Source organism: Hippoglossus stenolepis, chromosome 5 (assembly GCF_022539355.2).
Source record: "Hippoglossus stenolepis isolate QCI-W04-F060 chromosome 5, HSTE1.2, whole genome shotgun sequence".
In the NCBI taxonomy this organism is placed as follows: Eukaryota; Metazoa; Chordata; class Actinopteri; order Pleuronectiformes; family Pleuronectidae; genus Hippoglossus; species Hippoglossus stenolepis.
Genome location: NC_061487.1, coordinates 29,005,623 through 29,023,122, shown reverse-complemented (window position 1 = coordinate 29,023,122; position 17,500 = coordinate 29,005,623). Strand labels below are relative to the sequence as shown.

The following is a 17,500-nucleotide window of genomic DNA, read 5'->3' as shown; positions in this document are numbered from 1 at the left end:
GACAACTGGTGAGACTCAGAAACTGCGTTTGCACCTTTAACCGTCTTCTTCTGTGTCTCCGCCTCCTCGCAGCTGATTGGCTCCATCATCGGTCGTCAGGGCACCAAGATTAACGAGATCCGGCAGGTTTCTGGAGCTCAGATCAAGATCGGCAGTCAGCTGGACAGCACCAGTGATCGTCACGTCACCATCACCGGCACGCCCATCGCCATCAACCTGGCCCAGTACCTGATCACTTCATGGTGAGTTTACAAACTGGTTTGCGGCGGCAGCGGGATATTTAAACTCCGCAGGCTGCTGCCGAACAAACCGACTCGATGGTGAGAAGATCCGTCACAAGTTCGATTGTTTCTGTCTCACACACGTTGAGCTTCTTTGTTTCTCCGCTCGGTGTTTGATCCAAACCATCGTCCGACCACGAGTCAGCCTCTGGGTTCAAGACTCTTCTGTCCAGTGTTCCCAGTCGTTTGTTTCTCCAACAAAACACAAACTGTGATACTTCTTCTACTTGTTTCAGGTCCAGATGACCGTTCTGATGAATTTTGATAAATGAAAAAGCCAAATGTTCTTAAAAGTCTTAAATTGAACTTGTTTACTGCTGCAGACGTCGTGAAAGAACACATAGGAGTTCTTCTGTCTGTCTGTCTGACACACACACACACACACACACACACAGACACACACACACACACAGACACAGACACACACACACAGACACACACAGACACACACACACACAGACACACACACACACACACACACACACAGACACACACACACACAGACACACACACACACACACACACACACAGACACACACACAGACACACACACACACAGCAGCTCAAACACACACACACACACACACACACACACAGACACACACACACAGACACACACACACACACACACAGACACACACACACACACACACACACACACAGACACACACACACACAGCACACACACACACACACACACACACACACACACACACACACACACACACGCTCAAACACAGACCACACACACACAGACACACACACACACGCAGCTCAAACACAGACACACACACACACAGACACACACACACATGCAGCTCAAACACAGACACACACACAGACACACACATACACACACAGACACACACACACACACACAGACACACACACACACACAGACACACACACACGCAGCTCAAACACAGACACACACAGACACACACACACATAGACACACAGACACACACACACACACACACAGACACACACACACACACACACACAGACACACACACACACACACACACGCAGCTCAAACACAGACACACACACAGACACACAGACACACACACACACACACACACACACACACACACACACACACACACAGCTCAAACACAGACACACACTAGACACACAGACACACACACACACACACACACACACAGACACACACACACACACACAGACACACACACACACACACACACACATTTCCATTGTCTCTTCCATTGTTTGATTTGAATCAGAAACGCACGGAGGCGACTTCCTGTCGGAGCTCAGCTGCTGATCCCAGAACAGCTTCATGTGAATACTCAAGTGTTTTTATTTCACTTCTACTTTAGGTTCTGTTCTGAATTTATCTGACCGCTGATTCATTTTTATATTATAAATATATTTACTTCTACATGTGATCAACAGACTGTGACGTATGAAGTTGTTTTTTTATGCTTCTTCTTCTTCTTCATCATCTTCATCATCTCTGACAAACTTTCATCCTAACGTCTGTACGATGGTTGTGTCCCCTCCTCCCCAAGCCCCCTCCCGAGCCATCACCCCAACTTACACAGCACACCCCCCATCCGTACAGCGCCCCCCCGACAATAATCTGTTGCAACCTCCAGTAAAACTTGGTTTTATGATTTCACTTCTTTCATTTTGATTCTAAAATCCTCTTTGTTTTTCTCTATGATTTAGTTTTTGATTTTTTTAACATGTCTTTGGTTTAACCCTCTAACCCTTCTCCATCCAAACCCCTCCCCCGTACCGCTCTCCCCTCCCTCCACCCTCCGTCCCTTCCTTCCACCTCCTCTTCCTCCCTCCCTCCCTCCCTCCCCTCCTCCCTCCCCTCGTCCCTCCCCTCCTCCAGTTTAGAGACCGCCAAATCCACCGCCCAGTCCTCCTCCATGCCGTCTCCCGTTGACCTGACCATGAGCTTCACCCAGCCCGCCCCCCCTGCCTCGTCCTCCTCCTCCTCCCCCCTGGCAGCGATGGGCGCCGCGATGCCCCACGCTCCTCCTGGGGTCTCCCTACGCCTTTCCCCTCTCCAGCCTCCTGGGAGTGAAGTCCATCCCCTACCTGGCCCTCTCCAGCCCCCCTGCCTCAGCGGCGGCGGCGGCGGCGGCCATCGGGGGTCCCTTGTTACCAGGCTCAATGCAGACGGCAGCGTCGGCAGCCGTCCCGGTTCAGGCTCATGCCGTGGCGGCCCTGGCGTCCTACACGGCGAAGATCTCCTCCTCAGCCAACGGGATGAAGAAGCCGGAGAGACAGAAGTTTGCTCCGTACTGAAGAGGAGAGGAAACGTCACTGAGGTATCTGGTCTCAGACTGAGGGCAGTTTCATTTCCCTTCTGTTTCTTCATCACTCTCTGGTGCACTTTCTCACTCTCTCACTTTTCTGTCTTTGTCCCTTTCTTCCATTTGTACTGTGTCTCTATCGAAGTGGGATCACTGGAAGACGTTTGTCTCTGATAAGGTCACAATGTGTTCGTGGTGCAGGAAGTGAGGCTGTTTAACGAGCTGATGATGTTTCCAGCTCAGAGCGACTGATCTGACCGAACAGCTCAGAGTTTACATGTGGTTGGTTTGTTGTTGAAGAGCAGCTCCTCTTACTCACAGATCGATCCTTTCACAATAAAAGCCTCCCTCTGGGTTCCTGGTGGAAGCTTTTATTGTGAAGCAGCAGAAGATGAGCCCGACCTGCTCGTCAGCCAGAAAATAATGAAACTAGGAAATGTGGAAAAACCAAAGATTTAAGCGATGGAACCATTCAGGTTTATGTTTAACTGTAAAATGACCCCGACAGTTAAAATCTTGTCACAAAACAATCAATCGTTGTCACATTTTGTTTGTTAAACTCTCAGATATCGGCCTCAGGAACCTGCTGGTTCCAAAAGGAACTGAACTCTGACTCATCTGAAACTAACAAACCTCCGAGATTCAAGATGAAGGCTTTTAGAAACAGAAGAGACGGATGTGAAGACATTTACTGTTGTTCTGTGTTCAACACATTTTAATGCACACGTGGGGAAATCTCCTGACCAATCAGAGCAGACTATCGGGGGGGGGTCTTGAAGAGACAGGAGCTGAAGAGAGACGCTGAGCATTAGAGCATGAACACATTTCTGAAACCTTCCTGTGATTTATTCAACAGGGAAAATATACATTTAGGAGATAAAATATGTTGACTTTAGTGTTTTAATCTTTAAGGTGATTAAAGTTATGTGTTATATTCATTTAGAGACACAATCTGTTTCAGTAGAATCACAGTTTCATCTTCCTTCATATCCAAGTTTTCCAATAATCCCACTTTCCCCGTCTCACTGAACTCTGTCTTTGTGACGCTGCCCTCGTCGGAGCGAGCGCTGGGACGATGTGGTGATTCTCAGATTTGAGGTGATTTGGGCCACGAAGCCTCTAAAAGCCATAAAGACTTTTCAGCTTTTCTCCTCGCTCCTTTATTCTACTGTGTACTCACATATTTATTGACTAATATGAAATATTCCCTCAGAGAATTTATATCACTGGTCACTAACACTGGGCTGAACGACTCGGCTTTTGTATACAATGATGTCGACTTGTATAAAACTACTTCCTGTCTGCTTCCTGTCTCTTTTTATTTCTTTAGTTTGTTAGTAAGAGTTTTTAAAACATACAACAGATTTTAAAAGTTCTCTTTCTGTGTTAACAGTCTGTTTTTGTTTTCATTCTCAGTTCTTAATTTCAAATGTGTTGTTTAAATTATTTTTAACTTATTAAAGGAGTATTACATTTACAGTTTTAGAAAAAAACTTTTCCAACATGGCTGCAGGTAAATACTGTAAAACTGTACTTGTTTTTTTTAGTTGTGTGAACAAAGAATAATAACCTGTATCATTGATGCTAATAACCAGATGTTTTGTTAGATAGAAGAGTTGTGTTTTCACTTGTGAGCTCAAACTGGACGTTGTAACACACACACACACTTTCTGAGCGGGAACTCGTCGTGTCGACCTTCAGCCGCAGAACTAGAATCAAGTAGATCCACTTCCTGTCTGCGCAGAGGAAGTGACGATGGCAGCGTCATGTGATGATCTAACGATGACCTCGTCAGATCTGAGCTCGTGAAAATTAAAACTGTCAAAGTTTTTTTCCTGGAGAGAAAATCCATCCGTCACATTCTTGATGAATATCTTTTGTACTTTCTATCGTGTTTTTAGCAAAGTTATACGACAAATGTATGAGTCTGCAAAGAGACTCGTGTAAAAACATTTATGTCCCTCGGACTCAGCGTACTCACCCAGATATCAGATTAAGGTCCCGCCCATACATGCTCTCAACCAATCAGGAGTCAGTGTCAGCTGTCAATCATCACGTCTCAGCCTGTTTTCATATCATCAAATAACTGATTCAAACCAAACTGATCAGAAACACGTGAACAAACATCAGTGAGATGAGAACGAGCTGAAATGATCTTTGAGAAAAATAATTAAAACAAGGATTTCATTTATACTGTAGCCAGCCACCAGAGGGCGATCAAGATGCGTTGGCTCCACTATTATGGAGCTGTAATGTCGGCCATCTTGATTTAAGGGGGGGCCTGTATTTGCATAAACGTGATTTGATTGGCTGGTGCCGTTTGAAAATTTGAGCTTTTCTCTACCGAACGTAAAACAAGTGAAACGAAGCAAAGGAGCCATGATGCAGTTCAGCAACGGATGACATCACCGCGTCCACAGTGAACGGCGCGCGTGGCGTGATCATGTGACTGGTCATGTGACTGGTCATGTGACTGGTCATGTGACTGGTCATGTGACTGATCTGTGACATGGTTCCCTCGCTGCTGTTTCCTGTGACCGATGGAGAATCAAACGTGTTTATCTACTTGTTGTAGTTCTGTGGCCAAGTCGTCGTCCGAGAGAAGACGAACGAGAAGCGTTTAATCACGTGACAGATGTTTACTGTTTGGTTTTTTAATCGACCTGATGCTCAGAACATTTTACTGAGAGAATAATGCTGCATGTTTGCTTGGCCTCACTAACACACACACAGACTCACACACCCACACACACACACACACACACACACACACACACACACACACCACACACACACACACACACACACACAGGCCTGGTGGTTGCACTGACAGTCTGATAAAAGCAATACTGAGTAGCTTCACGATGCAGCAGACGAATCTCGTGTTTTCAGACACTTTCACGTCGTCTTTGTTTCGTCTGTTGGTTCAAAATCGTTCAGAGAAAAATGTTCAATATTAAACAAACGTACTTATTTTTATAAACCTCGATGAACCGATCACTCATCCGTCCTCTTCACACTCACCTCTTTTCTTTGTTCTACTTCCTGTCCGTCGTCCACGTGTCCTCCGTCTATTTGCATGAGTGTGATTTGAATTGATGTCTATGCAAAAACGTCTCTGTGTGGTTTGGCTCAGCGTGTGTGGGCTCACGTGCACGCTGCGCTGGTGCTCGTGAAGTGAAGCTGAAATCAAAGGGCTACAGTCGACAACGGGTCTGATTCACGCTGCGGACACAACGACGACCAATCACACGCCTGCATTCATAAAACAAGAACCAACAAAACATACAAACAAATTTCTACTGAAACAAAACAAGGAAAAACTTCCAGATACTTCACTCAGTACACCTACATGTAGTACACGTGTACTCTGGTGTACTCTGGTGTACTCCCTCAAATCAAACCAGATATAACGATCACAACTCGACTGTCGACTGTCTCCACTTCCTGCTGTTCTAATAAAAACGAAGCCAAGTATCTCAAATACAAACGCTGCCATCTTGTGGTCGTGACGTCATTTGTGCGGCAGTGATCGTGGAGTAGAGGCGTGGTTTTAAAGTCCCGCCTAAATCTACGCTCGACCAATCACAAGGCGATTTCATCTGTCAATCATGACATGATCATATAAAGACAGGCTGAGACGTCATGATGACAGCTGAGACTGGCTTCTGATTGGTCGAGCTAATGTATCATCAGCACCACGATCACGACTGACTGCAAATAATGTCTTAACCACAAGATGGCAGCATTTGTATTCAAAATATTTTGTCTTCATTTCTGGAGGAAGTGGAGATGTGTCATCATCTTTGTTTATAATCTATGATTCTTAATATCCCAGATTTACGTCACTAAACATGTTTCACTGTCTGTTTGGACGTGAAAACAACACGAGGGTCGATGTGACGTGAATCAGACCCTCGGAGCAGAGAGACGAAGGTTTTCAGCGACGCTACACGAGTCGGCCGCGAACACAGAGAAGAATCAACCATTTAATGACGCTCTCATTCCAAGACACACATTAACCTGTACAGCAAACACACACTTACACAAACACAAGAGAAACGCACACACTCACGAACCAATCGCCGAACTAAACGAGTTATGAATTCTTTATTGCACTTGAACATGAAAAGTCCATTAGGACCAGATATTTTCTGCTGATGTTCCGCCATCGTTTCATTTGTGCTTCCTGTGAAGACGAGCGCTCAGTGTGTCAGCGTGTTCGTGATTCTGTTTTCTTTACATTCATGTCATGTTCTAATAAATAAAACCCACACTGAAACAAACAAAGAGGCCGAGTCGTGTTTATCATGAAGTCGTGTTTACACAGGATTACTGCCTGTGACTGTGGTTTACTGTGGAGACCAGTAACTGTACAGTGTTTACCAGAACAACACTGAAGCTGGTTTCATACATTAACTGAACCACGTGTTCCTGACGTGTTCCTGATGTGTTCCTGATGTGTTCCTGATGTGTTCCTCACGTGTTCCTGATGTGTTCCTGACGTGTTCCTCACGTGTTCCTCACGTGTTCCTGACGTGTTCCTGACGTGTTCCTGACGTGTTCCTGACGTGTTCCTGACGTACGAGCTGCAATGTCATTTTGGAATTCTCAGCAGAGTGGAGGTTCTTCACTCACAAAAAACAATTCACATATTACAAGAATGAAGTCAGAATATTTCTAAAATAAATTGTCATTTTACAAAGAACTTGTAATCTTACAAAATAAAGTCCTCATTTTACAACAGAAAGACTCATAATATTACAAGAGAATAATCGAAATTTTAAAAGAAAGAAATTGTAATATTACAAGAAAAATGAAGTAAAAACTCAAGATATCATGAGTAACAAAGTTGTAATTTTACAAGAAGAAAGCTGTAATTTAATTAGAAAAACATCGTAATATCTCAAGAGAAAAGTGGGAATATTACAAGAAGAAAGTCTTGATTTTACAAGAGAAAACGTGTATTACCGGAAACATGACGGACATTAGGATCTTAAAAGAGTGAAGCTGAAAACTGGAGGCAGAGAAGGAGCAGAGGAGGAGGAACGAGAAGAAAGAGGAGGATGAACATCAGAGCGGAAACGACTGCGTCTGAATCTGCTGCTGGTGATTTCTGCTGAGTCTGTGAAACCATGATATCTGTGGATGAAGGAAACTGATCTTCTGATCTGCAGGTTTCTACTGTTCCTCAGTTTTCATCTGATCCCTGAAGATTCTGCAGCTGGAACATGAGACGACGTGAAACGCCTCCGCCAGGATCAGCTGATCAGGTTCTACTTCTCCTCCGGGCGATTCAGCCTCACTAATGGGTTTTATTTGACCTCACAAGATTCAACATTAATATTTCATCAGCTTTCCATTTCCTGCCTATATCGCACCATCAGAGAGAGAGAGAGAGAGAGAGAGAGAGAGAGGGAGAGGGAGAGAGAGAGAGAGAGAGAGAGGGGAGAGGGGAGAGAGAGAGAGAGACAGAGAGAGACAGAGAGAGAGAGACAGAAAGATCGAGAGAGAGAGAGAGAGAGAGAGAGAGAGAGAGAGAGAGAGAGAGAGACAGAGAGAGAGAGGGACAGACAGAGAGAGAGGAGAGAGAGACAGAGAGAGAGAGAGAGAGGGACAGACAGAGAGAGAGGGAGAGAGACAGAGAGAGAGAGAGAGAGGGACAGACAGAGAGAGAGAGAGAGAGAGAGAGAGAGAGAGACAGAAAGATCGAGAGAGAGAGAGAGGGAGAGAGAGAGAGAGAGAGAGAGAGAGGGAGGGAGAGAGAGAGAGAGAGAGGGAGAGGGGGAGAGAGAGAGGGGAGAGGGAGAGAGAGACAGAGAGAGAGAGAGAGAGAGAGAGAGAGAGACAGAGAGAGGGAGGGAGAGAGAGAGAGAGAGACAGAGACAGAAAGACCGAGAGAGAGAGAGACAGAGAGAGAGAGAGAGAGAGAGAGACAGAGAGAGAGAGACAGAGAGAGACAATTGATCAGATGTAGAATTTCATTATGATCACAAACTTTTCCTTATAAGTGGTTTAGGGTTTGTATAAAACGTCCTCGGGTCAGTTTTCTATTAAATATGGTAAAATGTTTATGAAACAGTTTCCTCAGAGACTTAAAGATGCTCTGCTCTTCATCGACTCTTCTTCATACTGTAAATGTCTCATTCACTTTTCTTCTGGTTGTTTCCATTATGTCAAACTGGTGATTTTGTTCTTTTACCTGCACCAAGGACGAGATGTTTCCACCTGTTTGTTTGCAAGAGGAAAGAAAAGCAGAGTCATGATTCCAGTGAAGTCGGTGGAAGGATGTTTATTGAGCATTAAAGCAGAGACAAGTAGAAACAGGACTTTTCTCTCTGAGATGTTTTTCTTCTCGTTACATCTGGTTTGTCACAGAGGAAATGATCCATGTGTTTGACTCATAGACTGAATATAAAGGCTTTGACTGGGATGTGCTGCTGTTATACTACAGCGCCACCTGTGGGTCAAAAGTAGAAAAGCCACCACCGCTCTGCACCTGATGCAGAAATGAAAACGTCCCATTTTTAAGTCCAGAGTTTTGATCTTTTGTGTCAAAGACAAAACTCTGATTTTAAACTCAAAGTGATTTCAATGTGTTTAACTTTGTGTGGAACTAAATCAATTTGTGACGTGAATCCAGGAACTTTAAGATCATAAACAAACATATACACAGAATGTGGTTCTACACACATGGAGACATACTGAGGGACAAAGGTGGACAATAATAAAGACAAACTTAAATACACTGTATGTGACTCTTTATAGAGGGTTTATATATTCTGCTTGTGTTGTGTCATTTCAATAAACACATTCTTCATGTGAATAAACACAATCGGGGCAAGAAGGTTGCTGGTTTGAATCCGGTTCAGATGGGGTCTTCCTGTGTGGAGTCTGCATGTTCTCCCCGTGTTTTCTCCAGGTGCTCCGGCTTCATCTCACAAACACATGCAGATTAGGGGTTGTGTAGATTGGAGACTACACACAAGCTGCTGCTGCTTCAGCCTCTGGATCCTCAGGACACAGCTCAGCCTCCGTCCACACACACTGTCCTCTTCACACTCTCCTTCAAAAGACAACCAGCTGTTGAGAGAAGAAGACATCAGTGTTACAGAGACTCACTTCATCAGCTGTGAGTCAGTGATGCAGCACATCCAGTAGAAAGAGCAGCAGGGACTTCAGTCCTGTTCAGAGGTGGAGCAGCTTCCTTCTGCTTCATGTTCACGTGTTGGAATGAACACGTGAACATGTGGAATCATCTCCCACTTTCAGTTCGGGAGGCAGACTCCATCTGTACGTTTAAGAGTAGGCTTAAAACCTTCCTTTTGATAAAGCTTATAGTTAGAGCTGGTCCAGGCTTGTCCTAGACCTGATCTTAGTTAGGCTGCTATAGGTCTAGAAGGTCGGGGACACATGACACACGGAGCTTTCTTCCAGCTTTCCTTCCTCTTCTCAATCGGTTTTATCACATCAAAGGAATTCATATCCCATCAATACATGTTACTGACTTGACTTCTTCCCCGAGTCCCTTTGCCTTATTGTCCGCAGATCCAGGCCGCGGCTGTGGCCACATCATGGATTAGGATCTGTGGATCACGTATCAGAGGTCGTAATGGTGGATCCAGTCTGGCGGATTTTGCATCGTGCTGGCTGATCGTGATAACAAAGGCAGATCCTTTATCGTGTTGGCATCAGATACTGGTAGTGGACCACCACCGAGGTGGCAGCTGATGATGGATCCTAATGGCGGCAGTGGACAATAACTGTGGACTATAGTGGCATCCGATCTTGATGGTGGATCCTGATCTTGCTGGCTGCTGACCATGGACTATGATTGCAGCAGGACTGCTCGATACATAGTATTTCTCCTCAGACACTTGACCATTAATGACATTAATCCACCAATTCACTGACCTTCAGTTATACTTCAAAATGTTTACCCTCATCAATGCTGCTAAAACCTTTATCTTGATGTTCTCTTACACTTGACATCCATTGCACTTCTGTCCGTCCTGGGAGAGGATCCTCACATGTGGCTCTCTCTGAGGTTTCTTCTTTACCTGTTAAAAGGGTTTTTAAGTAGTTTTCCTGACTCTTGTTGAGGGTTAAGGGCAGAGGATGTCACACCATGTTAAAGCCCCATGAGACAAATTGTGATTTGTGAATATGGGCTATACAAATAAAATTTGATTGATTGATTGATTGACACGCTAAGAGCTAAGTGTGTTTCCTCTGCATGTCAAAGTGCAGAGTGGACACCTGAGAGGTGGATTTACTGCTGTTACAGGTGAAGACATGTTTCACTGTGTGTTGATGAACATCTGCTTCTGACAAACTGGGACCAGATGAGACAGATGGACCTCAGCAGAGGTTCTGCTCTGTATAAAGAGCTCCTGGTTACCATGGTGATGAGGAGAGGCTTCAGTCCCACTGATCTCAGAGCTGTGACAAAGATCCACCTGATCAGTTCTTCACTGATGAAGTGAGAGAACAAACTGTCTCAGATCAGATGAAGACGACAGCGTCTCTGTTCCTCGTGTGAGGCTGTCAGCTGTGGTCCAGCTTCATTTCCTGTTCACATGAAAACAACAACAACTGTCGTCTTCACGTCGACTCAATCAAATGATCCCAAGCAGCTTGTGGCTCGTCTGATTGGCCGACTGTTCTCTGTGTCTCTGTCCAATCTTGACGCCTGTCCTCATTGTCCTCTCACAGCTTCACTGAGGAAACACTGAGGCCTGAACTACGAAGACACTTCAACATGTCCAGGAGATCTTTCTGAGATCCAGCTCAACTGAACCTGACAGACACAGTCAGGCTAAGTGGTCACATGACGCTGGTTATCAACTCGTTAAGTTAACTCAGGTTTTCCTCAACGAGATCTGAGCGTGCACATGAAAGGGGCGGGGTCTACTGTGTGTGACCAATCACAGACATGGACAGTTTGACTGACAGCAGAGCCTCATATTTCACAACCAGGATCAAACTGTTCTATAATAAAAATCAGAGGAGAACAAACACATGATCCAGAATAAAAGAAACTCAGTCACAGCTGCTAAATGCAGGAAGAACAGCTGGTGAAACATCTGGGATCGTGTCAATGTGTAAGTTACAGCGCCCCCTGGTGGCATTTGGTAAAAATATATTACGTGACCACGACATAATAACGTGTGAACGAGATAAATAACTCGAGGCCACGAGATCTGAATCTGTTGTTTACTAACAAGACGAGTGGAAGACACACACTGTCTCACTGTCTCTGAGGACACTCACTGTCTCACTGTCTCTGAGGACACACACTGTCTCACTGTCTCACTGACTCTGAGGACACACACTGTCTCAGAGGACACACTGTCTCACTGTCTCTGAGGACACACACTGTCACCCTGACTCTGAGGACACACACTGTCTCTGAGGACACACACTGTCTCACTGACTCTGAGGACACACACTGTCTCCCTGTCTCTGAGGACACACACTGTCTCACTGACTCTGAGGACACACACTGTCTCTGAGGACACACACTGTCTCACTGACTCTGAGGACACACACTGTCTCACTGTCTCTGAGGACACACACTGTCTCTGAGGACACACACTGTCTCACTGAATCTGAGGACAAACACTGTCTCACTGACTCTGAGGACACACACTGTCTCACTGTCTCTGAGGACACACACTGTCTCACTTGAGGACACACACTGTCTCACTGTCTCTGAGGACACACACTGTCTCACTGTCTCTGAGGACACACACTGTCTCACTGTCTCTGAGGACACACACTGTCTCACTGTCTCTGAGGACACACACTGTGGTGGACACCTCTGACATCACTCCTCAATAGAAACACATGGACCTATCTTCAGGAAGCTGACTGAGTGCATCTGGTGTTTTGGTGACAGGATGAGTCTGGAGAGATTGAGATGTTCTGGGTGAGTTAGAGATCAACTGAACCAACCAGACGTTGATTTAAACTTCCCTTATCCGTCCCTTTAAGGAGAGTGTGCACCACACAACAGTGGAGAGTCACTGTGGTCAGTGGGCGGAGCTTCAATACGGGTTGATCTCCAACTTAACCTGGAGCAGGTTAGCCGTTCATCAGAAGTTACCATGGTGATTTACCTCGTTAAGAAGTGGACGAGCTTCAGAGGACTGAAAAACTAAACCTGAAGTTAACCTGATAACCACAAATCCTGCTTGGTAGCACAGACCCTGGATCTGTGATACCGACTGTGTTTAGTAACATACTGATGAAAGCAGCGTGGACTGACTCCAACCATCTACTGACCTCAGAATCTCCAGTCGACAGGTTGGACTCTGCTGTAGATCAAGCAGCTCCTTCACTCCTGAGGCCTGCAGGAAGTTGTTTCTCAGATCCAGTTCTCTCAGATGAGAGGGTTTGACCTCAGAGCTGAAGCCAGAGAAGAACAGCTGATCTCTGACAGAAAGCAGCTCTTCAACCTGGATAAAGAATAAAACTTAACTGTAAATTAAACTGAGTTCATGTGTGAAAATAACAGACACATATTCATGTCAGCACAGACTCATAACATGGAAGATAAATATGAAATCAGACATGTTGGACTAAAAACGAGTCCTGATTCAGTAAAATAGATTATTTGGACCCGGTCTCTGTCCTGCAGATCAGTTTAGGAAATCCAGAACTAAACTCAGTGTTTTAACAAGTAGCTGAATATTTAAAATGTCACAGATTAATTAATGAATGGATTCAAGTTATGTATGAAGAGGAATTATGTTAAATTAGAATTAAATGAGATAAATTGTGTATAAATGCTGTTTTATAGATATGAGATCTACAAAAGTCAGTCAGTGAACTGACCCCAGAGTCTCCAGTCCACAGGTTGGACTCTGTAGAAAACCACACAGCTCCTTCACTCCTGAGTCCTGCAGCTTGTTGTCACTCAGATCCAGTTCTCTCAGATGAGAGGGTTTGACCTCAGAGCTGAAGCCAGAGAAGAACAGCTGATCTCTGACAGACTGCAGCCCCACAACCTGGATAAAGAAATATGAATATTAGAATGTGTCCTCCTGTTGTTGTGGATCGTCATCATGTCAACACAGACTCTCAACATGCTGCTGACCTCAGTCCAGTTTGTGACCTGAAGATAAATATCAGACATGTTGGACCATTGTTTCATTCATCTCCTTCTTCTCTGTGTTTGGTCACTGAGCAGGTTTGTGTAATTAAACACTGTTTAAAGTAGGGATGGCTCCTGACACTCACTTCCTGTTTGTTTCTATACTTATCAACTGTCCAACGTGTTTCAATAAGAATGTGTCTTATTTTGAAAACCTGAGGAGGACGAGTGCTCGGCCTCAGTCCACATGTTATTTACTGACACTTTCTCAGTGATCAGGAGCAGGTGAGTGCAGGTGAATGGAGCTGATGAGGTGGACGTGACTGACAGGCTGGGTGAGTGACAGATGACTGAGGGACAGTGAGCAGAGCAGAACTGAGACAATTTAAATAAATAATGACCCAATAAGAAAGAAAGTCTGAAAAGTGAAGAAGGATTTAAGGACCTCAGAGTCTCCAGTCGACAGTTTGGACTCTCCAGTCCAGAACACAGCAGCTTCACTCCTGAATTCTGCAGGTTGTTTCCTCTCAGATCCAGTTCTCTCAGATGTGAGGGGTCTGACTTCAGAGCTGAGGCCACGACTTCACAGTGAGTCTCTGAGAAGAAACAACCACTGAGTCTGTAATTAAAGAAAATATCAAATCTGTGAGAATTAAATCAGAAAACACAACATTCATACAAAACGTGATCATGTGACCCTCACCCTGGTAACTCCTTTTTTGTTAAAAACTCCTCAAGAGAATCCTTTCAGATTTGGTCCAAGCGTGCATTCAGACTAACAGAGGAACTCATTAGATTCAGGTGGTCAAAGGTCAAAGGTCAAGGTCACAGAACATGTTCATGGCCTCTTGAACATGATGTCTCAAGTCTGTCTTTAGGGGATTTCTTCACATTTTGACTCAAGAGAAACTGATTAGATTTCAGTGGTCAAAGGTCAAAGGTTACAGTGACCTCATATTATTGTGAAGTCCACATGTCAGGAACCTGGAGGGACGGACACTGCACTGGTTGGTGGTGGCGTACAAACGCAGGGTGGGAATTCAGTTTGACAAGAAGAAGAAGAAACTATATTTCCTGCTTCTTCAGTTTAAAGGAACCGTCAGTGATTCTCATCCAAAACACTGATTCAGTGATCGTCTCCTCACTCTGTGCTAGCTGTTTGCTCATATATATATATATATATATATATATATATATACAGTATATACAATAATCTCCCTTGCACCCCACATGGTCGTATGTCTGAACCCTCAAACTCCAGCACAGTGATCACATTGGATTTCACTCTCCACATCTGATCTAGTTGTTCTCATATGTACATGAGAACAATGAGAATGTATATGTACATAATAATGTATCATTACACACACACACACACACACACACACACACACACACACACACACACACACACACACACACACACACACACACACACACACACACACACACACACACACACACACACACACACACACAGTCTCCAATCCACCTAACTCCGATCTACATGTCTTTGGGTTTGTGGAGGAAGCTGGAGAACCCAGAGAAAACCCTGCAGACACCAGGAGAACCTCCTCCTCACAGAAAGGCTGCACTAACAGTGTTGACCACTGCAACACCATGCTGCCCCAAACAATGAGAACCATTTAACACTGAGTGGATTTGAAGAACGACTCATCTCCACTGATTGAACATGTTATTGATCATGTCTGGACTCACAGAGCCTTCCTGCAGTTCCTCACAGCTGGGATCAGTCTCTGTCGACCCTGGTATGATGTGTTGAACGTCTCCAGGTCCAACTCATCCAGAACCTCCTCTGACATCTGCAGCATGTAGGCCAGAGCTGAGCAGTGGATCTCAGAGAGTTTCTCCTGTGATTTGTTCTCTGACGTCAGGAACTGTTGCATCTGTTGATGAACTGAGTGGTCGTTCATCTCAGTCAGACAGTGGAAGATGTTGATGCTTCTGTCAGGAGAAAGGTCCTCACTCTTCATCTCCTCCAGGTTGTTGATGCTTCTGTCAGGAGAAATGTCATCACTCTTCATCTCCTTCAGGTTGTTGATGACTCTCTGGATGATCTCTGGATTGTTCCCTGTCCGACCCAGCAGGCCTCCTAAGACTCTCTGGTTGGACTCCAGACTGAGGCCGTGAAGGAAGCGAACAAACAGGTCCAGATGACCATTTGTACTGGTGAGGGATTTCTCCATGGTTCTCTTCAGGAGGTCATCCAGGGAGAAGGTACTGTCTGTGTCCCCATATGTTCCCAAGAAGTTGTTGAGTTCTTCTGTGTTCCTCTTGGTGTAACAGTGGAACATGTAGACTGCAGCCAGAAACTCCTGAACGCTCAGATGAACAAAGCAGTAGACTGATTTCTGGAAGATCACACACTCTCTTCTGAAGATCTCAGTACAAACTCCTGAGTACACCGAGGCCTCTGTGACATTAAGACCACACTGCTCCAGGTCTTCTTGGTAGAACATGATGTTTCCTTCCTCCAGAGATGTTTAAGTGCCAGCCTCCCCAGCTTCAGGAGAACGTCCCGTCAGCCTCCGTCAGCTGCTGTGGAGACGTCTCATGTCCCTCACCGTACTTGTTGTTCTTCCTCTTTGTCTGAACCAGCAGGAAGTGTGAGTACAGGTCAGTCAGGGTCTTGGGCAGCTCTCCTCTCTGGTCTGTGGTCAACATGTGCTCCCAGAACTGTAGCACTGATCCAGCAGAAGACTGGGATTTGACACATGATGTGGAGGCTCCTGGACGCCTTGATGTGTGAGATGATTCTGCTGCACAGCTCTTCATCACTGAATCTCCTCCTGAAGTACTCCTCCTTCTGGGCCAGTGAAGCCTCGTACTTTGTGAACCTGTCAACACATGTAGGAGGGATCTGATTGCGCCGCAGGTCTGAGGTTATCCAGACGAGCCGAGGGAAGCAGATTCCCCGATGAGGTTGTCAGCAGCACGTTGACTGATGACCTCTGTGTGACATCAGACACAAGCTCCCTGTGGTTGAAGTCCAGAGAAGGTCTGCTTTCATCCAGGCCGTCAAAGATGAACAAAGGTTTACAGACAGCGGCGTCTCTGCCGTGAGCTTCTGTAACGCTGGATGGAAACACGGAGCAGCGTGAGAAGACTGTGCTGCTGGTCTTTCACCAGGTTCAGCTCCTGAACGAAAGCACAGTCAGCAGACCCAATCTTGGTTTTCTAACCCTCTGCCCAGTCCAGAGTGAACTTCTGCACCGAGAAGGTTTTCCAACGCCAGCGACGCCGTTGGTCAGGACGACTCTGATGCTGCTCTGCTGGTCAGTTGAGGCTTTAAAGATCTCGTGGCACTTGATGGGAGTGTCGTGAGGCTCTCTTTCTTGAAGCCGCCTCAAGCTGCCTCACCTCATGTTGAGTATTAACCTCTTCACTCTGTCCCTCTGTGATGTAGAGCTCAGTGTAGATCCTGTTGAGGAGGGTTCTACTTCCTGTTTCATCAGTTCCTTCAGTCACATGTTCACATCTCCTCCTCAGACTGAGCTTATGTTCATCTAAAACCTCCTGCAGACCACGATCTGCTGGAAGACAGAAACAATGTCAGAGACAGAGAATCTGAGAATCTGCTGATTGTTTTCATCAGATACAGAAAACTACGAAAAATAAAAGCTTTTAACTTTGTGCTTTTCTAACGATGTTAAATGTTGATGCTGTATGAAGGAACAAAATAAAACCACATGTGCTGTTGTCTGAAGTGAAGACATCAGCAGACACATGTACAGTGCTGCTCTGACCTGGGTCTGAGCTCCAGCACCTGTTCTGGATCTTTGTCCACACTGGGGACAGGAGGA

At 45.4% G+C, this 17,500-nt stretch overlaps 2 protein-coding genes across 4 annotated transcripts in view; both read left to right on the top strand.

The window, feature by feature from the left end:
• LOC118109931 (laminin subunit beta-1-like) overlaps window positions 1-17,500 on the top strand; it is a 91,256-nt gene that overhangs the window by 45,047 nt on the left and 28,709 nt on the right. The gene's annotated exons all lie outside the window — the stretch shown is intronic.
• LOC124851869 (formin-like protein 18) lies at window positions 104-3,891 on the top strand. 2 transcript variants are annotated; one of them, XM_047339834.1, is made up of 4 exons: window positions 104-242; window positions 1,820-1,905; window positions 2,152-2,593; window positions 2,724-3,891. In XM_047339834.1, the coding sequence occupies exons 1-4, from the start codon at window positions 240-242 to the stop codon at window positions 2,784-2,786; spliced, it is 594 nt and encodes a 197-aa protein (XP_047195790.1). In that variant the 5' UTR covers window positions 104-239; the 3' UTR covers window positions 2,787-3,891. The 2 variants fall into 2 exon arrangements, with proteins under 2 accessions (XP_047195790.1, XP_047195789.1); XM_047339833.1 differs by having other exon boundaries at window positions 2,152-3,891.